The sequence below is a fragment of the Chelmon rostratus genome, chromosome 23 (assembly GCF_017976325.1).
Source record: "Chelmon rostratus isolate fCheRos1 chromosome 23, fCheRos1.pri, whole genome shotgun sequence".
Lineage (NCBI taxonomy): Eukaryota > Metazoa > Chordata > Actinopteri > Chaetodontiformes > Chaetodontidae > Chelmon > Chelmon rostratus.
The window spans coordinates 14,662,781-14,689,082 of record NC_055680.1 but is presented as its reverse complement, the minus strand read 5'-3'; the positions used below and the strand labels follow the sequence as shown (position 1 = coordinate 14,689,082).

Genomic DNA, 26,302 nt, shown 5'->3' with positions numbered 1-26,302 from the left:
TCAAACAGAATTTTAAAAGTTTTTCATCTTAAGAATGCTAACAAAGAGTCTGCAAAAAGAAACACTTAGTATCTCAAATTAAACACACAATACTGTATATGTACACTTTTACATTCTGTGAATGTCACAATAATGGGAGAACTAAAATCCTTCACTAAAGTAAAAATATCAATACAGCAATGAAAAGATACTCCATACAAGTAAAAGTCCTACATCCGAACCATAGAGTGAAACTATAGAAGTATTTTAGGAAAAATTACACTTTAAGTATTAAAAGTCACAGTACTGCTTGTCTGAAAATTGTCCAAAGTGACTTATGATATCACATTGTTAGATTTGTTTATACTGATGCAACAATGTGTAATATATGAAATAATAGGACATTTAATGGGAATGCTTAAGTAAAGTACAAATATGTAAAAATTGTACTTAAGTTCAGGTTTTTTAAACGTATTTGAATATTTTAAGTTTCATTTTAAATCGATAGCACTGAGAAGCTGGTGTGGGACCTGATCAGTTGTCTGGTCTTTAAAGACTACACTTCCCGGTCAGCGTTGTGAACTTATTCATTGGTACGCATGCGTAAACCGTTGAAACGACGGCAAGGGAAACGGGACCTTCCAGGCTCACTCGCATGTTTTTTGTTGGGTCGGTTGGACAAAATAAAGTGCCGAGGGAACTGGGAGAGGAGCCAAATCTTTCCAGATGTAACGGAAAACAGCCATATGATGGAAGCATTCTTCAAAGGAAACTTGAGCCAGGTATGCGCTTTATGTGACTAATACGCGTGGTGGGAATTTTTCAGTTGGCATTCGTCGCTGTTAGTGAAATAGCTGGAGGTTCCGCAGAGTTAATCAGCGGCATGGCTAACCTCTGGCTAATGCTAGCTTCGGCTAGCTGTGCCGAGCGTAGCGAAACGGCAGCGACCACCTCACCCGACACAACCTCCGTGTACCTGTAGCCACCGAGGTGATGGCTCAGTGCTTGATACACTGCTGTTCATCATGTGATGATTAATTCAAACGGAAACAACAACTTTGTCAATAACAGGCTAATGACTCCACCGGTTTATCCCAAACTGCGCGCCTTTCCGATTTTAGCCGGTTTCAAAATGCGTTTAATTGAACCCCGAAACCGCAGCTTCAGACAGATGCCGCATTCCTTTTGTCACGAAAAATGCTGTCTAAGGTTTGGTCGATACGACATCTGCTCATAATTGTATTAAAGCGCCAGCTATGTCAGTGTATTAATATCGGGAAGGTGTTTACCGACCGGTTCAAGCCAGAATTATTATGGCTAGCTTAATTGGCTTAGATGGTATCTGAGTGGCGGTTAGCAAGCCAGCATCACCGTCAGCTGAGCTTTCTTTAAGTTGCTGGTTGCCTCTAATTAAACGATATTTGTCCTAATTGATTAAGGCATGTTTGGCTTTATATACTTCTTCCTGGATTGTATTGATTACAGCTGCAGTTACGTGAGCCCCCATGGCAGAGGCTGACAGCAGCACATTACCTCGTTATTTTTGCTTAATACTTCGTTATTAATAGTGATTGCTGCATTTTTTTTTTACTGCAAGTCCGGGTGCTTTAATGTGGTATTTTAAATTATAGGGGCTGGTGATTCTCCCCTGATACCTTATGTTGAAAGATTGTGAACTCAGTGTTAAATGAGCCATTTACTGATGATTAAATTCAGATAAAACTTTAGAGAATTCAGAAAATCATGCTACCTACATCATTTATACAGCCTTTAGGGAATGTAAAAGGTAGTGCTTGAATAACATGTGACAGGTGATATCAGTTGCATATCATGATATTGATTTTTACATCAGCTAGGGACAGTGGGGTATTTATTAATGAGATCTGGGGAATTGAACACTTGAGAATTAAAGTACCACAGCGCACCGTGCTGATTCACTGCTCTGCAGCTGCTCAAGAGACAAAATACAGCATGACGTCTGTAACAGTGAAGAAAACTCTTGCATGCAAAAAGAACCACCTAAAAAAGCAAAAATCAGAGCTAAACTGCCAGAAAGGAGAACAAAGTGTTCTGCACCTTGCTATGCTCTAATATTTGTGCTTGGACTGAAAGTGGACAGAGAAGTGGAAACTTAAGTTTTATAGTAACCAAATCTGCTAAAATAGCACATAAGTAGCAAGATTAAGGGAGCAAATGTCTGCAGTAAAAAAAGGAAACACCCTTGCCTCAGTGTCACAGAGAATCTGCTGCGATCTCTGTACCTGTTCATTGATAACATACTGTGTTTAGCTGCAGCAAATTATATTACTACATTTGTATATGATAGGAAGAGTGCAGTGTGGTTATAGATCTGAGGTGTTTTGGGAAAATGTTGGGTTTCAGCATTTTCTGCTCATGTGTCTAATTGGTCTCCGCTGGTTTCCTTGCTCATTCCATAGAAATGCCAAATTGTATTAAAGATTCCTAATTGTCTGTAATTGGGAATGTGTTTGTCTAGACTAATGACCTCTCTGGGGTGTTTCCCAAGCCTTTTACACAATGCATGCTGGGATGTGCCTCGGCTCCCCCGCTGAGTCGGCCAGATGTGGTTTGAACTTTGTGAAAAGATAAGGTTGAACGTGAAAGACGAGTAATCTTGCTGTCCCCTGTCCATCTGTGAATGTGGACAGACAGAGCGTGCGAGGCGGCAGCATTGTGAAACGGAGAAATGTGCCGTGTCCGTGCATGCACAGTGGGGGAAAAACAGCCAGCAGCTACTGGCACAACCGGTTGGAACCGCTCTCCTTTAATGATTAAATTATGAACTGAGGTAAAACAACAATTCGGCTACATCCACCTGTCATGTCACTTTTTTCTCCAGGATGACGGGAGTAGATTGCGTAGTTGACTTTGCACCTACAGTGTGGTTCAGACTGGTTATTGTTTTACCGCGCCTTCATTTAGGGAGATGTCATTTGTTGAAGGATAACCCCCCTGTCAAAATGTCCCTAGAGTTGGTTTAGCGTTGCTAATTCACTGTAAAAAGACATGCACTTAATGTGACATTAACATAAAGGAAATGATGAATATTTGGTAAGAAAAGTGGATGAAATCTAAGGTGTAGTCAGAGTAGTCACTTGTTAGTTACCTTTGCATTGTGCAGAAAGGCACGTTGAAGCCTGCATTTGTTGATTTTAGAGCACATGATTGGACTTGAGACAAAGCTTCCTTTTTCACTTTTCTACAGTGCATGAATTTTTTATGGTACTCCAGAGCAAGCATTGTAAAACTGTGTTAAACTAGCTACTTTTACAAATAACCACATCACGCAAATGCTGCTTGGTGATTACTACTACCGCTCTACCACAAGATCTAATGAGATTTGATGAAAATGTGAAATGCAGACTACACGTGGTCGATGCAATTACATGGAGATTAGTGCCACATTTTCTAATTTTGCTTCACCATGCATGTAGCATGCTTACATTTTGATATTGTGTTCCTTTTCCCCAACATTTAGCCCGGTTATTTGCTGTATAACTAATTCCAGCTTTATTTTGTCTCCCTCTATCTCATTTCTCTCCCATCCTCCGTCCTCTCCCTTACTGCACGGGTAACTTTTCTTCCCACCGTGCCACCCCCCACCCTGGTTGTGACCACCAATGGGTGCTATAAGTAGAAAGACATTTTTTATCTCCGAAGGGCAGTCAGGCTAATTTTGGTTGTGTTTACTTGAGAAACGGCAGAGAGGAAAACAAGTTTAACACGTTATGCGACTGCTATCCTGAGCCATAGTCCATATCAAGACATAGTGTAGGTAGAGTTCGCTGCAGTTTGATGGGAAGAAGGGAACAGATTTAGCTTGAAAGAGACATCATCAACTGTTTGTGTATGTGTACTTATCATTGAAAGTGGCACATTACACATTCACACATTTATATTAAAAGGATCTATATTACTGTGTATCATCACTTATAAATCCACTATATTTCGAGCTGAATCAGAAAGATTATTGACATTGGTAGGCACACAAAGAGGCCTGTTTTCTTTCACATGCCCAGTGGCAGCCATCCACTTTGCTTCAATGGAGAAGAACAGCAGCAAAAGAACAAATTGTAGAGGCCGCTGTCACCTCAGCATCAGCTGGGAGATAGCCTAGCTCAGCTCAGGTCAGCACAGCCCCGCTAGCTAGTCCTTGACCACACCCCGACCCCATCCTTCTCTCCCTGCATCCCGCGAAACACCCGCCCTCTTCTACTTTTTCCAAGTGAGTCGCCATGGCATCGGTGCGCTTCACGGTGACGCCCACCAAGGCGGAGGACCTCCCGGGGCTGTCTGACACATCGCCCGACATCAGCTCCCGGTCCGGCGCTCGCGTGCGCTTCGGCTCCAGGGAGAGCGTCAATCGCAGCGACCCGCTCAGCGAGGCATCGGGGGGCGTGACGACGGGAGCAGGGGCTGACACGCCGGAGCACAGCAGTGTGGACCAAGGTGACGAACACACACATCCGGGTAGACGTAATGTGTTGTAACTGTAATTTGAAGATGGATTGAGTTTACGTGTTGAAAATATGCTTTGCTAAGAGTGTTCTGTATGGCGAATGAAATGCATCTTGCGTGGAGAAGTAAAAAGCAGATCACACACCCAGTCTGCATACCAACCTGTCACTGTGATGTATTTAATCCCGCTACTTGGAGTAAAGACAGTGAATCCACTGTTTAACATGTTTGAGACCTGTCAGCCTGCCACTCCTCCATCATGACAGGTTTTCGTAGAAAAAGCATGTAATGTCACACCTTCCTGAACAGCCGAATCTGCTGAACTTTTCAATGTCCGTTTTACAGATGGGCTGTATTTTGAGTGGCACGTAGCCATTCACTTTCCACTTTGTGCGGAAAAAGAGAGGTTGTATTTTTAGATGTATCCTCGTGCATGTCCCAACTTTAACAATGTGTTTGTAAATGTGTTTTACGGCTGTCTGGGTCAAAAGGCTTTCCATTTGTTGTCTGAGTGAGAGCCTCGCTCCTTTAGGGGGCTCCGCAGCAAAATGAGCAACAGTTCGACTGATTGCACTCTGCAGACGGCGTGAACAATAAGAGGAGTGTCATGTAAGCCTATTGTGAGCATGATGGAGGTTTCACTTCCCCCACTGCTGTCATCAGGCCGCCCACAGAGCAGATGCAGTGATTCACTTCTTTACTTGATGATAGCTGACAACAGGAACCTTTTCACATGGACTAACAGATTACAAATGTACAGCTAGTAAGTCTAGTTTGACATGATGTGGGAATGCAGATCATTAATTGGAGGAAAATTGTAAATAGTTTTCTTCTGACTGCAGTGACTGCGCAGTTGTCGTGCAGTAATTCACTTTCTGGAGGTGTTCAAGAATAGCTGCACTGATTCACAGGATCAACAAGGGGGATATAACTGTGGAGAGATGTAACTGTATTAGCTACGCTGATCCACTTAAGGGCTTGCATAGTAGTGAGGATGCCCCACGTTGTTTAATAAGCTTCCATAAATAGAAATCGAGACGGTTAATCCGATTGAGTTTCGATCAGGCTGCGTGATGCTGCGGTTGTTTATACAGAGAAACAAAGAGGGAGATTGCTGGAGACGCGACCGCACAGCAGTCGTCTCAGCTAAAATAGAAGAACGGCGTGCTGACAAGAGAAATGCTGTTGTCGAAGTGAATGAGTCAAGATCCCGAAAGGCGATGATGAGGACAAAGAGGCCGGAAGAGTGGAGAGTTATTTTCAGAAAGGTCAAATGCTCTGTGATCCATTATTTTTTGACACCAATAAAGTTAGCTATTGAATTTGACGTGCTTACAGCTTGCAGTCCACACACACACACACCTGGTTCCAGTAGCTTTCCGCTTCAATGGTTGTTCACACACACATAAAAAGGCATCGGACTCAGATGTGGTATTCTCAGGTGGGGGACTTCTCTCAGGGAACACAAGCACACATAGACAGCTGCGTTCCCCTTGTGTTAAAGCTGAGGTATTTACAGAGGACAGGACGGTTATGTCCTCTGCAGTAATAACTAAAAGATGACTTTAAAAAAAAGAAAATCACATTGTCAAATTTAGCACAGAGGTCAGTGCATCAACTATCCAGTAAATAACAGCATAAGCACTGTTAGGATCAGGCAGCAGAACAGTCAGACGGGCTGAGCACAGGCAGTCTGAGCAGTTACGAAGTGTCGGCGTTCTGTCGATGCTGTCATTGCCTTTTTGATTCCGGATTGTCCTGATCAACAGGTTAGGCCTTGAACATACCAGGGGCAGAGCCCACGAGTATATGTGCTTGTCGACATGCACAGATGTATATCTGTATTTACCCAAAACGCCTTGGTTTTTTGTTTTTTTAAGATGCAAAGGGTGCTGTCATTATTATAATTAAAATTAAGCCTTAATAGAGCATGTGTTGACAAAGGATACACAATAAATATGTTGTGAGAGATCAGCCAATCAAAAAGTTTGAAGAACAAATTAGCAAAAGTAGCTTGTTAGTTAATCTTTTCCTACCATGGCAGCATGTTTCAGTCACTGAATATTAACAGGCAAGTTGTTTTCGCTGGTGTGGAGTCAGTTTCACACTCGCTATCTTTGGCCAAATGAAGGACGGGATGGGAAGTTGCCACCCACAAGCCAAATGCTGTTTTTTTTTTTTTTTTCCTCTTTACATGGCTATTGACTTTTTCTCAGCGTGTAACCAGCCGATGTTTGCTGGTGAGATGGTGGAAGTTTGCTGTTGCAGTCTGGGATTTACCAGCTTTCTGACTGGACTAGTCTCGATTCATCGTTATTGTGTAAAAAAGTAGAGGTTCCCAACCTTTATGTCTTGCGCCCCCTTCAAATGCATTAGAAAATTATGCTTCTACCCTCTCAACACAGGTTATAGAGCAGTTTAGCCCATTTGAAGGATTTGTCACAGTCTTGCAGAGGTGAAATTAAAATGGAATCAGTCTGCATTGTGTCTGCTGCATCAACACATGACTGTATGATATTAATTTTCACTTTTAATCGTCTGATCAGGCTATAGAGAGGTGGGAAACACCTCAGAAAGACATGATAGCAGTGTAGCAAAGTTATATTTTAACACAACATTGCATTGCTGTTGTGCGGGTCAATCTATATTACATACACATACATATTCTTTTCACAAAATGAGCTGTGCTCATTGGGTCCAAAGTCACGCCACGCGAAAGTGTCCTTGTGTTGAGTGTGACGTTGCATGTGGCCGTTCGCTGGCGTTAGTGTGAGCGTGGCGGTGCAGGAGGGAAGTGATGTTGCTGACTCAGGCGCTGCTGATGCAGTGCTCTGTGCTGACTGAAGCGGAACTGAACTGGCGACACGGTTGCCGTTGCATCAAACTGTGTGTGTGTGTGACTGTCTGTGCGTGTGACGCCACCGAAGCATGGTGACGGTGGTGAAAATTGTGTTAAAGGATAGGTTCGTGATTTTAAACAGTCGGGTGCCTGTATGATCTTTGACACGGTTTTCCACCTTATTCTAGTGTTTCCTCACAAACTGCTTTAATCTGCTCACCTTGCTTTTCCCTCTTACTGCACTCTCGCCGACTTGCCTCGCCTCTTTCTCTTCCTCTCTCCCTGTATGTGTTTGCACCGTTGACTTTCTTCGTCAGCTGTAATGTTATTGAGTTTATTTTTTTCGCCCATTATTCTGTTTTCACTGCAGCAGGTGAGCCGTGTGGCGGAGGCCTGTTGTTATTGACATATCGAAACCAGCGTGGTACCGAATGACCAACCAGGAGACGTCGCACCACAATCAGTGCATTTATAGGACTAAATTGTCAGTGCACATGAGAGTTAGAGTGAGGGGAGACTGTCTGCGGGTGACGTTGTTCTCTCGGATGGATAAAATGTTAAAAATAAAAAATGCTAAAATGTGTCGCCAAATATACTTTGGCGGCCGTTCATGTACCTGGGCTGCGCGCCCACGTAAAGTCTATGTGTGGGGAACAATGAGGTGCATTAAGAGAGGATCGCTAAATTGCTAGTGTGAACCGGAGGGATGGTTACAGCAAGAAAACGCTGTTCCAAACGTCATATAGGAAAAACTGTGTACCTGTTCTTCAAAGGTGATTTCCTGCTTTATTTTTATTAATAATCTCTCTCTTTGTGTCAAGGTGAAGGAAATTCCAAAATCTCCAGCGTGTACATCAACAACACTCACGGGGTGGATGACGATGACTTCTACGACAGAAACTTGGCTTTATTTGAGGTTCGACGCGCATGTTTTTTTGAAATTGTTTTTTCTCATAACGGTGTTGTAAGCATCCTGTAAACGTTGGCCTGTATCAAAGGTAGAAAACACCCGTGGCCACGTTTGCAGCCTTTCTTGTATTGTACAGCACATGGATAAAAACAGAACGGCCAAATGGTGGCTGTGTATTTGCCAAAGTGTCTGCTAAACTAGAGCCAGAAATAAACCAGCATTTGGCTGGTGGGTGCAGATCATCTCAGTTTTTTATAGATATTTAAGTTCCCTGCAAACAGCGCTGTCTTCTCCCACTTCTTTAACGAGTCATTCAATATGCCTCTTTCTGTCTTCAATTTCCTCTCCTTTTTCTCTCTTATCTGTGCTTGTCATCCCTTCTTTATCCCTCCCTGCCTGCTTGTCATTTCTGTACCCTGTCCCTGTTCTTTCTCTTCTCTCCTCCCATCCTTCTCTCTGTTCCTCTCTAATTACCCCCTTCTTCCATATCCCCTGGCTATCTCACTCCTCCCCTCTGTCCACCTCTATTCTTTATCTCTTTCCACCCTATTTCTCCCTTCTCCATCTCTCCCCACCACCCTTCAAACCCCTCTACCCCCCCCCCCCCCCCGTTTTCCCTCTCCCTTCTTTCCACACCGCAGGAGGAGATGGACACTCGTCCGAAGGTGTCCTCTCTGCTCAGTCGCCTGGCCAACTACACCAACCTGACGCAGGGTGCAAAGGAACACGAGGAGGCAGAGAACATCGGCGAGAAGAAGAAAGCCAGCAAGGTATACCACAGTCCCACCTTTTTAAACTGACAATGAGACTTTTAAACCCATAAATGGGTTTTGGTGTGCAGTAAAAACACCCTGTAAACAGAAAAAGCACATAACATACTGTTATATAAGAATATTTGCCGATCCAACTCACAAGAACTCATAATGACACCAATATATTGTGAGATCTGTTTTGGTGAAATTAAATACTTCTCTAGAAGATTAACAGAGTCTTCTCAGTGAAGCAATGTGCCGCCTGCACAAAGCTCATATATGCAGTTATTTGACAGCACCCATGCGTAGTATACGATCCCAGATGTACTTTGCCTTACTGTACAATGTTCTCATGCTACAGCAATCATAACCCAGATGGTGATTATGGGTACAATGGTGGTGTAACAGCTGCGCAGTTGATATGATCATGATCACTGTAAGAAACGTCTCTCTGTAACTTTTATATGGTTGCCAGTGCACATGTTTTAACTGAAATAATATGAAGGAATGAACAAGATGAAAGAAATTCATCATCCATCCGTTTAACAAACGCTCTTCTGTAACTGTCACAGACACATTTTATCTTCCGCTATCGTCCTCTTGACTCAGCGTCTGGAAGCGAATGTACAGTAGAACGTGACCCTGATCTGCCCTGCAATCCTCGCTGACAAGGAGCCAGCTGGCCTAGATAAGACAGTCTGTTGTGGCGGTTCAGAGTAATTTACTATTTCCACCCTGTCCCGGCTGCACGTTTGCAGGATCGGACACATTTGCCAACAGACGGCTGGGAAACCACAACATTTTTAATCTTCCCTTCTGGCCACGCAGTGTGTTCAGTATAAGCATCAACATAAGTCTGGTGCCGCGGGGTGGCGGAGGGCAGGGATTCTCATCCGACGTACATCTGCAGTGCCAGGGGGTGTGAGGAGAGATTGTGGAGCAGCTCATTTAAAAATATTTCAACAGGCATTTTCGTATTTATAAAAAATGGAAGTAGGATTGCAAATTGGTGCATTGCTGAGCTTTAGCAAATTTATTTCACAATAGCCACCTGCTACAGTAGGCTTGAAGCAGTTAAATAGATAAATGCTTGAAATGCATAGCTAAAAGTCATTTATAACTAAAGCTAAAGAGTAATTGGTTCGAATAGTCAGTAGGTGCGATGGATGGATGATTGAAATAATTTGCATAAAGCAATTGAAATAATTAGCTAATGTAGTGGATAAAAGGTTGGTACAGATTATTAAATGTAATTTAATAGTGGTTGACACACAGTAGGTAGCTAAAATAATTAGATTAATGTTTGAAACGTCTGGCTTCTACTCCTCCAGAGTGGTAGTAATATGAATGCGAGTGTGACATTTATAATTCTATTGTATAAAAAGCCGTCTTGGCAATAAAGACTTTTTAAGTGTAAATCAATCTTCAGTTTAAAATCAGTGGAAATGAATGTATTAGACGGTGGTGGTGTGGATGAAGGAGTGCGTGCGTCTGACTTGATTTTTGTTCCCTCTACCTTCCAGTCGCCGCAGATGGGCACATTTATGGGTGTCTACCTGCCGTGCCTCCAGAACATCTTCGGCGTCATCCTGTTCCTGCGGTTGACCTGGGTGGTGGGAACTGCTGGGGTTCTGCAGGGCCTCTGCATTGTCTTCATATGCTGTTGCTGTGTGAGTATTTGATTGTGCAGCTCTGTTAGAAGACTGGCATGATGAGACGAAACTGAAATCTCTCTTTCTGTCTCCGCAGACGATGCTGACTGCAATATCCATGAGTGCTATCGCCACTAATGGAGTTGTACCAGGTATTCCTCCACCTTTCTCTCTTTCTCTTTTATCCTCTCCATACAGGTGGATTAATCTGTTCCACTAAACTCAAGTCTTACCTTAAGCGTCTGATAATTTTGTGACCTTTCATGCATCAGCTGCTGAACATGGCTGCAATAGATACCATCAGTGATGTAACTCAGGAGGTCATTAATTGTGAACAAAGGATTAGAAAACTAATGACTAATTTTAGTCAATTTGACTAATTAATGGACTATTATATGAACCATAAAGTTTATTATCAGGTCAACATATCAAGCATTTGCATGTAACACCTTAAAAAGGCCAAGTTCAGGGTGCTTTTCTTTGCTTCATGTCTTCATAAAATAATATTTTGTATAATTATATATATATCTAATTATATTTAGATGTTTCTTTTCTGCTTGCTGATTTAGTGGGAACATTTATCACTTCTTAATTTTAACAAATAATCCAAACAACATGGATTAGTCAATGGCATCAGTGGTTTTTGATCTATTATAATTGTTAACTTTGGTTGTTAAACTCACATGAATCAGTGATAAATTTAAATAAGTGGTAATTTAGATGAAGTGTTGCCATTGCATAATCAGTCCACCAGCACTGACAAGTTTATCCTCAACTTTTAAAATATGCCATTGAGTAGGGATCTTGGCTGCAAATGTTTAATAAATAAATTGATGTGTTCATTTTATGTAAATTTTATATTTTTATGTAAAGGGAATATCCAGTATTGCTCATTCTACAGTAGTTACCTGCACGTACGAGTATACAACTGAGATGCTGAGATGGAAATGTTCGTAAAATCCGATGGAGAGACATTTTCTAGGTCAAATACAGTCAGCAGAGGGTGATATCTGTTTTAGGTGAATGCATTGAAACAAACACTTGACAAATCACGATACTTCATCACATTGATGTAATAATCCTGTAAAGCCAATACTGATGAATCGATGTCATAGTTGTCTCACAGTGCTGCAGACTGTGCCTGTGAGCTGTCGCTTATAAGTTATCGTCACTCTCATAAAGGTTCACAATGTCCTCTGTGATTTAAGTCAGTGTTCTGGGCGACATTTTAACCATCCTGAAATAACAGGACGTGGTCTGTGATAGTTTTTGTGATTAATATTTAAACTGTCCGTGTGGATATCAGTTCTGTAGGACAGCTGTAACAAAATGGATAAATAAAAGTGAGCGAATCAAGCACTCCTGTTAAAATCTCCCAGTAGTGTGCTGACTGGGATGCTGACAGTGACACAGCGAGTGAGTCACGTTAGGTGTTCATTTATTTTCTTAAATGTGATAAATGTGACGTTTTTTGCAGGCGTGCAAAGTGTAGATGAATAGATGAGTACACACAATTTTTAAAATTGGTCCTGTATTGAGCGAAAAGCCAGCAGCCTGCAATGTAATCTGACCAGGGGTTTGTGCACCGTCAGTGTGCAGCTGCTAAAATTGTTTGTTGTTGTCACTGAAAGGCACAAATTGTTGTTCTAAGTGTCTGACAACATGCCTACATAGATAGACCTTTTTGTCAAAGAGTGAGAAGCAGCTGCTACATCACTCTAACAAAACCACCAGACTCCATTTGCAAAAACAGTGATTTTATTATTGTGAAATGCACTCAATTCAAGCTAAAAAAAACCCTCACCCAAACCTTCTCGGTTTTTGTGATTAAAATATGTCAGACTTCACACACGCCAGCATGAACCAACATCTTAACAAAGCGACAGTGTGACCCTCACACAGCTCGCTGAAGCGTTTTTCCACGATAACCAAACGTTTCACGGCGACCGTTTTGAGTGTTTTCCTGCTCGTCTTCCAGCTGCGGCAGTTCTGATAAAGCACAAATGTTTTTCTAATGAGTGTCATTTCTGTTTGTCCTGTCTCTCCCTCTGTCTACCTCTCCCTGTCTGTCTGTACACGCATTTAAAAAAAAACCCAGGATATTTATCCGCCATCGACTTTACCTTTCACTGGAACGCCTCTAGACGAATATCCCAAATGTCAAAGTAGTGTGCTATTTCCACACGGCATGTGACATTTCGATAATTGAATGTAGAATGAAAACCCCTCGGTAACATAGAGAATTACTCTAACACGTCTTGTTTGGCATCAGACATTTCATTCCATGCTGTCTTTTTCTCACCGAGCAGCTTCGAGCTCTCACGCTTTCTCACCATCTACTCTCAGATGGTAGTTGATACTGTCTGTATGTAGTTTACTGTGGTTAATGTAAAGGAGTGATCAAAAGTGTTTGGCTTCCCAAATACAGCTCAGTCTTCCAATCAGCGACGTGTAGAAAGCTTTCCAGAGCCCGGCCATGCAGTTTACCCGTTACACATGTTTAAACCTGCAGCATCACATTCATTTGCTCATTTTTTAAAAACGAACCACAGTTTTGGTGTGTTTGTCTAACGTACAGGAACGAGGTGCTTTTTTGCTCACGGGTCGTATTTTGGAAACCAAACGCTGAATCCTGAGCTCAGAGCCAGTAGTGAATTCGTAGTTTCTCTTACTGTATGATTCCCCCCATGTGCTCCGTTTAAAAACTGGTTCAAATTGTATCAGCAAATAATGCTTACTGTTTGTTTGAGCTCACTCGGAGTACCAGCCGTGCGCACCAGGACATTAAGCACATTTAAAAAAATAAATTAAGTAAAATTTTCTATGCTTTTCTACGCTAAAAGGTTTTTCTCCTTGATTCTGCCCAGTTAGAGAAAGGATTAAGGATGTGTATGTCACCTTCCTGCATTCATTAACAACAACAAGTATTGATGAGATACAGGCAACTCTTAAATCGAAAATATTTCTTAGATTAAAACTAAAAATACATCAAGTACTGCTTCTATCAGCAGCCACTGCAGCTTCAGAGCTGCCTGAAACTGATGGCAGAATGTGGCTCGATAACTGAAATAAAACAAGAAACTGACTAACGTGAACACAACACCAGGCTGAATGAAAAGAGTTAATGAAAATGTAAATTCGGCCCAATTGTGAGACTACTTTTTTGATACCTTACTTATTTATTTCTTCTCTATATATTTAAAACAAAATAGGCCAAAGTTCAGAAATGCAGCCGAACTTTGCATGAATGAAATTGCAGGATTGTTTTTTAGAAATCAGGAACAGCAACAGGAAGTGAACTCAGGTGTTTGAAGCCAGATTTCAGCACAGTCCGTTTTTGATTTTTGCACTGAGGTCTGACGGCCGACCCTAAAGACAGTAACGAGTTTCTCTGGGATGCAGTACTTGTACTCCGAGTGAGGCAAGAAACAGTAAAGAGCCGTTTGCAGATGTGATCTGACCAAAGTTCTGCTCTGTCTCCTTACTCCAGTGTGTCATGTAGAACAATATGCTTATTTCTTCAAGCATAGGATGACTTCTCTCATCATCTGTCCTCTTTTCTCTCTCTTTACCTCCTAACGTGTTACTAACATCCATCCCTCTCTCTCTCTCTCTCTCTCTATTTTCATGTCCCATCTCCTCTTGTTGTCCATCATCTCTCTGTCTGTCTCTCTTTCTCCATCCGTTACAATCTGTCCCTAATTTCCCCCCTTTATTATTCTCCCACCACCCGACTTTACCCTCTCTTCCTCTCCATTTCCACTCTCCCAACCCTGATATACAACCTGCCCCGCTCTCTCTCGCTGTCTCTCTCTCTCCTCCCCCTCCAGCGGGAGGCGCCTACTTCATGATCAGTCGCTCTCTGGGCCCAGAGTTTGGGGGGGCGGTGGGCCTGTGTTTCTACTTGGGCACCACCTTCGCGGGAGCCATGTACATCCTGGGAGCCATCGAGATCCTTCTGGTTTGTCTTCACCTCTTTCTCCAGGGTTTCATCCACAGTTTTCATTTTGATGCAGCAGTGATGATTAAGGACAGATTCCTCAACTACTGATTGCTAAAGTGCTAAAATATGGCCATGCCTGTTTATCTCAGCTTCTTTGCAGCTTTGATACGATTTCTTTTGGGGTTTAATAGACGTAAAATAACCAAAAACATCCAGCTGTCGGAGTTTATGATTTGACCCACCTGTCAGTCTTATGGAGGGCAAGAACTTTAAAGTTAGTGTTACTTTCTGGGTGTTTAATAGTTAAAAGGCAGAACATTATAATAGCGATTGACCACGGTGCAGCTTTATTGGGCATATTAGTCATAATATCGGACATATTAAATACCTGGCAAGTCAAAATACTTGATCATCACCTCTGTTGCATTTTGTCACACGTCTCCCTCCCTTCTCCAGATGTACATAGCACCCAAGGCAGCCATTTTTGAGTCAAAGCAGCCTGAAGGCGAAGGGGCTGCCATGTTGAACAACATGCGGGTCTACGGCTCCATCTGCCTCCTCCTGATGTCCTTGCTGGTCTTCGTGGGCGTGAAGTACGTCAACAAGCTTGCCTCCATTTTCCTGGCCTGCGTCATCGTCTCCATCATCTCCATCTACATCGGAGCGCTCGTCTCCGCCTTCAAACCTCCGGATTTCACGTGAGTGCTGATTGGGCGTTTTCAAAAAAACGCAAGGCCGAGCGATCCTTTTATCTCCCGTGCTTTTGACCGACCGACGGGCTTTTCCTTCCGCAGCGTGTGCATGCTGGGAAACAGAACTATCAGCGGCCATGCAATAGACGACGACGAGTGCGCCAAAACCGCCCTGCTGCAGATTAAAGAGCCAGCGGAGGGCGCCGACGCCAACTTCACAATTATTTATGGTAGGAGTGTATTCTACTCTCACTGGCCTTCTCAGTTACACCGGCTCAGTTTTTTAAAAAAAGACTGTATTCTCCCTGTCAGAAAACATCACTGTGGGCCCGACTCTTGACCCCAGCCTTGCTCCTGCTCTGGTGGAGAAGACCACATATCTTTGGAAGCAGTTTTGCGAGGGGCCGGAACTCAACGCCTCCTGCGACAAATACTTCCAATCCAACAATTTTTCCAAGATTGAAGGGATTCCCGGTCTGGCCAGTGGCATCATTTCAGGTAGAGTGTGTGTTTGTGTGATGTGGAACACGGGGTTGGGCGATAGATTGGACAAATAGATCGGCTGTCCACTGCCTGATGATTTTATTGTGATAATTTAATGGTCTGTAACGAGCGTTTATTGAATCTCCTCACAGAGAACGTGTGGAGCTCCTACCTCAGCAAAGGGGACGTGGTGGAGAAAGGCTCCATGAACTCCTCTCTTGTTGCACATCCGGCATCCACTCATCAGCCTTACGTGTTTGCTGACATCACCACCTCCTTCACACTGCTGGTGGGCATCTTCTTCCCCTCTGTCACAGGTACGGACTTATTTTTGGCCCTTCCTCGAGGGCTAAACCAGCTGCCAAACACACATTAGAAATGTAAACATAACAAAAGCACAGTGATATTGATTCTTGCTCATGGTTGAGCTGTGGTGTCAGATCCACCACATCATGTCTTTGCTATGGCATCTACAGTACTATATTCTTCTTTTTGCTCAATACAAAAGAAATGAAACTCAGTTCTGCTCAGTTTGGTTTGATTGACAACCTCTGAAAACTCATTAGATACATTTTAAACGAGCATGATATTCAAGCTAACATCAAGGGTTTCTTCACGTTTAAAACCTTGACCTGTAATGCTTTTAAAGCTATTCATAATAATAATACCATAAAGTAATACTCCTGGTAATGCTCGTGTTACATAATCTGAATGATTTTCTTCCTCTCCTCAGGAATCATGGCTGGTTCCAACCGGTCGGGAGATCTGAAGGATGCCCAGCGCTCCATCCCAATTGGAACCATTCTCGCCATCCTCACCACCTCCATCGTCTGTATCCTTTCGTGATTTGTCACGATTCAGTTTCCAGGCGCTCGAATTCAGCTCAAAGCACCTTTCACACATTTTTGTTCCAAATGGGTTTACAGTCGCAACACAGTGTTCCAGAGAATTATCTGCTAAACGAAGTGTTCAAGCAAAATCATGGGGAGTCATCTATGTTGGGTTTTTTGGCCTCGATTGATGATTTTAACTAAACTGACTGCTTGTTTTATGGTACTTTTTATGTCGAAAGAAACTAAGGACACATTTGATTTGATTTGATTGGATTGCTGAGCGTTGTTTTCCTGAGTGCTGTCCATCCAGACCTAAGCAGCGTTGTTTTGTTCGGAGCCTGCATCGACGGGGTGGTCCTCAGAGACAAGTCAGTACTGTCGTATCTGCTCTTGTATCTGACTATTTGTGTGTTCTGTGTGAGAGAAAAGATAGTAGCTGTAGTGTTTTTGTCCGCTCTTAACGCTTTTATTTTTTGCCTCCTGCAGGTTCGGAGACTCCGTTAAAGGCAATCTGGTGGTGGGGACTCTGGCGTGGCCCTCGCCCTGGGTCATCGTGATTGGCTCCTTCTTCTCAACGTGTGGCGCAGGCCTCCAGTCGCTGACTGGCGCTCCCCGGCTCCTGCAGGCCATTGCCAAGGACAACATCATCCCCTTTCTGCGGGTTAGAGCTGATAACATTTATTTTAATTACAGGGACCCAAAATTGACATAATTGTTACAAACAAACTACAACTAGATTGGAACTATGTAAGCTGCTTTCAGTTTAAAGTACAGACTGTGTGTCTGCCTGCCAGGTGTTCGGCCATGGGAAGGATAATGGGGAACCCACCTGGGCCTTGCTGCTGACAGCCCTGATAGCCGAGCTCGGGATTCTCATCGCCTCTCTGGACCTGGTGGCTCCCATCCTCACAATGTGAGACATGGCAGCCTGCGTGTGTGTGTGTCTGTGTGTGTGTGTGTGTGTTTAGTGCGTATCTCTGTGGGAATTTGTATTAGGCTTCAGTTTTAATTTACTTCCTGTTTTTAGGTTCTTCCTCATGTGCTATCTGTTTGTCAACCTGGCCTGTGCCCTCCAGACCCTCCTGAGGACGCCCAACTGGAGGCCACGCTTCTCCTATTACCACTGGTACTACTACACACACACATGCACACTCACACACACACATATATATATATATAAACACTGATCTGTGCCTCTGGTGTGTCCAGGACCTTGTCATTTTTGGGGATGACTATCTGCCTGGCACTCATGTTCATATCCTCTTGGTACTACGCAATCGTTGCCATGGTGATCGCCGGCATGATCTACAAGTACATTGAGTACCACGGGTATGTTACCATGGAGATGTATTCCCTCCACATGCTGTACATGTACAGCATGGTCAATAGTGGTGTGTGTAAAAGTGTGTGTTTAGTTTTTTGCAAGTATCTGTGTCTATTTTCTGTGTGTGTGTGTGTGTGTGTGTGTGTGTGTGTGTGTGTGTGTGTGTGTGTGTGTGTGTGTGTGTTTGTGTGTGTGTCAGTGAATGTGCACAGTACATACCTTTTATATATCCCATGTTTCCCTGTCTGTTTGTGTGTGTGTATCAGAGCGGAGAAAGAGTGGGGGGATGGGATCCGTGGTCTCTCGCTCAGTGCTGCCCGCTATGCCCTCCTAAGGTTGGAAGAGGGACCACCGCACACCAAAAACTGGAGGTACGGCACTGAAGCCTGCTTTTTCCACAAGCAGCCACCAAATTCATGATAACTGCACCACCATCATAAACTCCATCATACCTGCCGTTCATTAGATAGAACTACCTCACAGCCCCTTGACATCTGGCTCTTGAATGAATGATAGTACTTGGGTTTTGCAAAAAACAAAATGCACAAATGCTCATAAGAACACAATCATCTGATATCATGAATATACTATAGAATAAACTATAGAATAAAAACACTCCAGAAGCCACAGGACTTGATGTCAAACACAAATAGGAGAAAGAATCAGGCCTGGAGATAACATAAGAACATAATAGTATATTTTCTTACACCAAAATTACATTTGAATTAAACTTATCAGGGACAGGATAAATGCTGGAGGCGGTGCTGTGTAATTGTTCCATATTGGAGATTGTGAAATAAATATGTTTAGAATAAGAGTTGATTGCTTTTTTGTAACATTATACCTGGATTATACCTTTAAAATACTCTTGGCTGCAAGCAAGAAAGCCGTCTCATGGAAAACTCTTACAGCAAAGGACGACCGGACTGCATCTTCAATTAAATAAACCTTAAAACTGCGATATATAATTAATATGTGAAATACTGGAATAAAAAGACTGCATTCAGGATATATGTACATTTGAGATGGGACCCATTACACATGCAAACCTGCATTAATTGAGTTTATTGATCATTAAGAGACATTGCAACAAGCTGCAAACACAACACTGACATATTGTCATCTTATAAAGTTGATATGGAACATGTGTTAGTGAAGAGTTGCCTGTTCACACATCAGCACATAAAAAAAAACATTAGCATTGATTTTGATTCTTAAAATCCACATTCATTAACACACATTCGTCTTCTCGCCCGTTCCTCTCCAGGCCCCAGGTGTTGGTCTTGCTAAAACTGGACGAGGACGCCCACGTCAAGTCTCCTCGCCTGCTGACATTCGCCAGCCAGCTGAAGGCGGGAAAGGGCCTGACCATCGTTGGCACAGTCGTCTCCGGCAACTTCCTGCAAAGCTACGGCGAGGCCCTCGCTGCTGAGCAGGTGGGAACTTCTGTCCTGGCAGCGTTTCTGAGTTTGTGTTCCGTGTGGAGGTTTGTCAGGCTCCGGGTTCAGTTACCTTCAGTGATGACAGGAAACACTGTTACTCATAGATCAGTCCTGGAGCGTTCAAAGCAGTGATAGAAGGAGACTATTCATAAGCCTTTTCTCCTGTTCGTCCCATTGCAGACTCTGAAGCACCTGATGGATAAGGAGCGTGTGAAGGGCTTCTGTCAGTGTATCGTCGCTCAGAAGCCGCGTGAAGGCATCAGCCACATGATCCAGTCCAGCGGCCTGGGAGGAATGAAGCCCAACACTGTGGTGATGGGCTGGCCTCACGCCTGGAGGCAAAGCGAGGACCCCCAGGCCTGGAAGACCTTCATCAGTGAGTCGAAGAGGATCTAATTTGTTGGAGAGGAAATGTTTTCTTTCCCCGATCTCATAATTTCAGTTTTTGGTTCAGAATTCGCAGGCTAACAGCGCCCCCTCTCTTCCTCCCAGACACAGTGCGGGTGACCACAGCAGCCCACCTGGCCCTGCTGGTGCCCAAAAACATCTCTCTGTTTCCCAGCAACAGCGAGCCCTGCACAGAGGGCTACATCGACGTCTGGTGGATCGTCCATGACGGCGGGATGCTGATGCTGCTGCCCTTCCTGCTGCGCCAACACAAAGTAAGAGCATGTTTTTCTGTGTTTTAGCCCATTTTTAAATGTCTCGCCTTCATCGCTGCATCGCTAATCGCTCTGTCTGCATATCCTCTCCTCCTCAGGTGTGGCGTAAGTGCGGGATGAGAATCTTCACGGTGGCCCAGATGGAGGATAATTCCATCCAGATGAAGAAGGATCTGGCAACCTTCCTCTATCACCTGCGCATCGAAGCTGAGGTGGAAGTAGTTGAGATGGTACGCTGCTGACACTGGGCTGGTTTATCAGGGCATTTTCATTCGTTTCAGGGACATAGCTTGTTCTTGTGCATGTTTTCCCCCCTACATGCAACATGCAAGAAGACCAAAACTTAATTAAAACATAATTTTTAGGCCTACATGTGCAAGACTTTGAGCAGAAATAATACAAGAACTCCACTCCACTAACTATAATGATTTTTCAAAATTACTGTAATCCCATACATCAGTTATACCTGTATGTTCCTCTTGACATCAGGTTGCTAGCTAGCATCAGCTACCCGGCAGATAGATCAACAAAAATTCAGAATACTTGATTCAATATACAATATAATATTCAATATATCTTCCAGTCACAGCGTTAATTCACACTGACACAACTAGCTGGCCAAAACAAATTCTGAGGCATTCACTTTAACTGTCAAACTGTAGCAATCATCTCTATGCTCGTCTTTATGTTTCTCTTCTCTCTCGTCTCCTCTCAGCACGACAGCGATATCAGTGCATACACCTATGAAAGGACCCTGATGATGGAGCAGAGGTCTCAGATGCTCAGACAGATGCGACTCTCTAAATCAGACCGGGAAAGAGAGGTAAGCGTAGATGGTGTATGAAGAAATGGCGTAGGGTTGCGAGGGATGTCGACGACTAATAAGATTGCTGAATTGCCTCCAGTAGTTTTTTTAACAACCTACGTTTCCACTAGATGTTTAATATTCCTAGTTGTGGATGTAAAGTTTTGTTAAAGCAACATTATGTAAGTATTTTACCTTAGTTTCAAAGTGTGTTTTGTATGCCCCTTTCATTCCCACTCTGCACCCTGAACATGTAACTTGGGTTAAGTGTGTAACACTTTATGGCACGACGTCACACATCAATAACTATAGGTCTCCACTGAGCTGTCAGAAGCTAGCTAGTGTTCTCAGTATGGACATCGTGGCAGAGGGAGGAAGCAAAGAAGAGACAAAGAGAGAGTGATGGAGCAAGAGCAAGTCTCAGGCTGGCCCGTAGGGACAAATTCTTGCATAATGTTGCTTTAAATGATTCCTCTGCAGTATTTGGGTCATTATTAACATCAGCTGTGTGCAAGCTCGGCCATGACATACCCGTCTGATTTACTTGTGATTGTCGTGCATCATTTTATCAGGGAAATCCTGGTAGCAGCAGCAGTAGGCCAGAGGCAGGTGGAGCTACAAGGTCTCAGGTGAGGTCAGTGGTTATGGCCAGCTGTGAGTTCGTGAGTTTTATTTTAAATTGTAGAGGATGTTGTTGAGAGCATTTTTAAAGATAGCCGTAGAAGGAATGCTCTGTATGTGTGTTGGTCAAAGCAAAAGCACACTTTTGTTGTGAAATTGTTCTGACAGTGATTTACTATATTCTGCAAATGCCTTCAAATGGGTCGTAGTTACTGTGCTCAGGACAAGAGTCCAAATGAACCCCCCCTTCGTGCTGTATTCATGACCTCAGAAGCCCCAGAAGTTCATTTTTCAGTGCATGGTAAATTAATACGTAGTGTTATAGACATTTTCTTTGTAATTTTATAGTGTGCCTGAGGAATAAATAAAATTTTATTGCAAGACTCTTTTGGCGACCGTGTTGCTGTTGCCTAGCAGCCTTGTTCTAATGACTTGTATGCCGAGCATATCGCGCACAGGCCTTCCCATAACCACCACGAGCTCACAGGCTCCATTTGAAGGCAGCAGAGGATCGAGTTCTGTGAGAGCCACTTCTGATTTGCCCCTGAGAGCAGAGGATTTATCAGTCAAATATTTTACACATTAGAGGACGATACTGACCATTAACACTCAGTATTTAGCTGGTAAAACCACATCCAGGTGCATTACACCCAAGTGGAACATGAGAAAATATGAATAGCCTCCCCCCGTTCACCTTTCTTATTAAAATCCATGTCTTCTTCTTCTGCCACTGGTCCCCTCAGCGGGTACGCTGGAGTTTTGATGATGTAAGTTTACTGGGTACACAGTAGTACAACATCAGCTGTCTGATGTAGAGCAGCTTAGACATAGTGACCATAGATCAGTGAATTCCTCCCGAATCCTTCGGAAAAAGACAGAAAATCTGGTTGTTTTTGCGAAGCTTTCAGAGCTGATTTTAAACTTATTTTTGAATCCATGGAATGCATCGCTGCACCAGTAAATGCACGTCTGGGTAGAACATTAGCACAGTGAATTTGGAGACTTTCTGACACTCACTCCTACCTGAAAATGTCAGTTCTTTATCTGAAGGATTCAATTAAGAGTTTGTCCAATAACAAAGTTAATACATGCCGATCTGGGTCAGATGTGCCTTTTTATCATGAAACCGTCTTTTCTCGTCTCCTTCTTTTCACGCCTTACTTCTGAGTTTCAGTTGGGTTTGACTCGGGTCCCCTCACTAATGCCGTCGCGTCCCTGTAGTTAACCTCCAGTGCTTCTGCTAGAGTAGATGCAGCCTGTGATTTGTGTTAGCAAGTTAGGTGACCTTGTGTTGTCTGTAGGTGTATCTTTCCCCCAGGTACAGGAGTACTGCAGTCCACACTTCCAACACCTCCAAAGGAAACAGAGACAGACAGGTACAAAGAGACAGAGAGGCAGGAGTCAGGAGTCGGGGAAGGGAGAGCAGTGGTGTAGAAGAGGGAGGCATCGAAATAAGGTAGAAAAAAGGGTGAGATGAGATGAGAAAGAACACGTTTTCTGTGCTTTCGTATCAAACCAGGCCCAGCTGGTGAAAGACCGCAACTCCATGCTGCGGCTGACGAGCATCGGATCGGACGATGACGACGACACCGACGGCGGAGAGCGAGACAGGCCCGTGAGCGGCGGCGGCGGCAGCTCCGAGCACCACCGACGAGTTCAGATGACCTGGACCAAAGAGAAGACGTCGCAGTACAGAGCCACGCACTCTGGCTGCTCCACGCCCGAAGGCTTCAGAGACATGCTCAGCATCAGGCCGTGAGTGGAAATAACACAGTCACATGAGGGAGGGCGGGGTCCTCTCTGATTGTCCTTAATATATCAAAAAATTGCGTCCTGTTTTCCTTGTTTCCAGGGACCACTCCAACGTCAGGCGGATGCACACCGCCGTCAAGCTCAACGAGGTCATTGTCAACAAGTCCCACGATGCCCGGCTCGTCCTGCTCAACATGCCAGGACCCCCCAAGAACACGGAGGGAGACGAGAACTGTATCCTTAACACTGAGGATTGCACTTTTTCACTTATTTCACCAAAATATGCCAGCATCACTTCATCAGAAGTGCTCGTCTGATGCTCGAATAGCTTCAGAAACACCTGGTATTACAGTCACATAACAATCAAAAGTGAGCACAATTTAATCTGCTGTATGTGGTTGAATAGTGTCCAAAAAATGGTGCAATAAGCAACTGTTTTTGCCACTGACGTACTCTGATTGTTATTACAAGTGTCTGACAACATTACGGAAAAGATCCATGCAGAGACAGACCTTTTTGTTAAAGAGTAAGATCATTTTTATTTAACCAGAAACAGCAGCTGCATCACCATCGCCAGAGCCACCAGACTCCATTTAGAAAAACAGTAATTTTACCATGGCAACACACATTTCATTCAAGCTCGACAGAAACAAAATAAAACGCACCAAAACTGTTGGAGCAGTCTTATTCTGAATTTACAAGATACAACAGCTAACAGACGAGACGGTCACATGTAGCAACAGTTTGTTTGCAGAAACCCTCCTGAACGTCTGTCCAGACATGGAGTTCCTCGAGGTTCTCACTGAAGGATTGGAGCGCGTCCTGTTGGTCAGAGGGGGAGGAAGTGAAGTCATCACCATCTACTCCTGATTGGACAAACAACGTTAAAGAGGCAACTGATCACGCAGAAGTGAAGCGAAGGGAGACGGTGGCTGGGGGCGGGGGGGGCCTGTGAGCTCCGGGGGACACGGGCCCCAAAAAGAGAGACTATCATTGGCTGCAGCGTCAGTCATCATGCCCAACACCCCCCACTTTCCTTTCATCTCTACACTCTTCTGTCATGACGAGGGTTTCCATTCCACCTCCCTAATGTCGAGCTGCAGAAATGCCAACACAATTCCACGAATAAGCAAAAAAGAAAAAAAAAAAACGAAAAAAAATCTAGAGCGATCGCCTGTGTGTGTGTCTGTGTGAACGTCATCCACCTGTAGGAGGTTTGGTTTGTCGGAGAAAGGGACCAGTGTTGTGTGTTTGGGCGGTGGACCAGCGAATGAGAAGAAAGATCCAACGTAGAGCACGAGAGGCTGTGAGCAGTTCCACTGACGAGACTCAGGGTTGCTTTTTGTACAGAATGTATTCTGGAAGCAGGGGTGAGTGTTGTGAGAGGAGGCTGAATGTCTGAGTTGAGTGGTTTTGTTGTTGTTGTTGTTGTTGTTTTCTGTCCTTGAAGACAAAGTTAAGTTTATTCCAATAATCTGTGAGAACTGAGAAAGTAACACTGCATCCGACGAAGCGAGGAGCCTCGAGTTTTAAACCTGCTCCGTGGTTCGTGTGCTGCGATGAAAGGAAAAAACATGGTTGTCTCTCAATTGCGTATCAGTCGTTGTTTCCTTTCTGACTGACTGTTTCACAGTGAAGTTCAAAATGACACCAAATTATTAGCTAATGCTCGTGTGTTTGGCTGAACTTGCTGCTGTTTCTCAGAATCTGTTCTTCTGTATGGAGGCCCATTATTGCCAGGCAAAGCAAAGATAAAGCGAAATGAAAAGGCTCAAAAGTTTTATTCACTACTGCTGCCACTCTTGAGTTTGGCTTGTCTCATAATTTTGATTACCAAAATTAAAATTATGACATAAAAATCAATAAATAGAGATAGTGAGTAATTATCAGCCTAGATTTCTAAAATTTGACCTGCTAGGTCAAACTTGTTCTTAGATGAAGTTGTTTTTAACATACTAAGACAAATTTAAAAGATAAAAAGTCAAAATGACTTTGTAAACCAAAAAATTAAAATGTTTGACTTTCTACTACAAAATAATTCAGTATGTCAAAAGTATTAGAAAATTACAAGCTAATTTTTTTGACGTAAAGTTAAAACTATGACTCAGTAAGACAAATTTATCAGATCAAAAGTCACAAGTATGAAATATTCAGTATGACTTTTTATTTGAAGTCACCATCTTTTTGTCTTTCTTAGTAAAATGGGCTTCCATACAGCTGCCGCTCCATAATCTGATGAACACAAATGATTTACAACTACCTACTGACACATATCTACACCTGCTAAACCGTGAAACACCAGCAGGGCGCTCTGCTCGTGTGATGGGAAGAACGCGGCCGTCCTCACGCACCACATGTATGGACCTGATGTCAACCAAGATCCCAGGAAAACCAAAATGAATCCAGTGGTGAGGAAACCGTCAGAGGTCTTCTCTGTGCTGTGCCATAAACTGGCCCCTGGTCGGACCGCGTGAGGGTCGTCATGTCAGTTTGTTAGAGTAGACAATGGCAGCCTAGACTGTTTGATCACTTGAGAAAGGCCTCAGGTTGGGAGGGTTGCAAAGACTGGAGGAATTTTGAAAATCAGTATTGTTGACACACTGGACCGTCGTGGAGAGGACCACTGCACTGCATGCTGTCAAAATGTCACTTTGAATGAAGTGTGTGTGTGTGTGTGTGTGTGTGTGAGAGAAATGTATGAATGACACAGTATATGGTGTTTCCATTCCTTCTAATGAGAACATTGGCTGCGCTGTGTAGTGTGAGCTTATGCCCTGAAACTCTCCACCTCACCACACCCCTAAACTAAACCTGATAACATCCTGGTGTGTGTGTGTGTGTGTGTGTGTGTGTGTGTGTTGCTAAAGTATGGAGCTGCAAACTAGAGGTGTTTGATTCCACTCTAATGCTTTGGTTCTTTCTTTTTTCTTTTTTTTCTTTTTTTTTTTTACAGTGTTATCGTGCAGGGATTCTTTTATGTTCATTGTTATTTCCTAAACATTGTTTTCTTGCTTGTTCATAAATAAAAAAAAATCCCAAGTTTTATCTTTTTTTAATTACATTAATATAAAAAGGAATTCTAAAAAAAAACTTTGCTTGAAAAAGTACGGGAATAAATAAAGCAATTTTGAAGG

The 26,302-nt window shown here is 43.4% G+C and overlaps 1 protein-coding gene across 4 annotated transcripts; it reads left to right on the top strand.

Moving 5' to 3' along the window:
• Positions 1–637: 637 nt before the first annotated feature.
• Positions 638–24,345, top strand: LOC121626172 (solute carrier family 12 member 6-like). Of its 4 annotated transcripts, none has more exons than XM_041964479.1 (29): positions 638–761; positions 3,638–4,449; positions 8,119–8,213; positions 8,849–8,977; positions 10,483–10,629; positions 10,709–10,763; positions 14,442–14,572; positions 15,011–15,252; positions 15,349–15,476; positions 15,559–15,744; positions 15,882–16,046; positions 16,463–16,561; positions 16,873–16,930; positions 17,049–17,223; positions 17,357–17,475; positions 17,590–17,688; positions 17,772–17,891; positions 18,153–18,257; positions 19,154–19,322; positions 19,509–19,704; positions 19,821–19,990; positions 20,089–20,220; positions 20,706–20,813; positions 21,368–21,424; positions 22,160–22,183; positions 22,718–22,792; positions 22,936–23,171; positions 23,269–23,402; positions 23,947–24,345. In XM_041964479.1, exons 2-29 carry the CDS (start codon positions 4,236–4,238, stop codon positions 24,036–24,038), a joined length of 3,660 nt encoding a protein of 1,219 aa, XP_041820413.1. In that variant the 5' UTR covers positions 638–761; positions 3,638–4,235; the 3' UTR covers positions 24,039–24,345. The 4 variants fall into 4 exon arrangements, with proteins under 4 accessions (XP_041820413.1, XP_041820415.1, XP_041820416.1 ...); XM_041964480.1 differs by having other exon boundaries at positions 668–761; positions 3,635–4,449; XM_041964481.1 differs by lacking the exons at positions 22,160–22,183; positions 22,718–22,792.
• Positions 24,346–26,302: the final 1,957 nt, after the last annotated feature.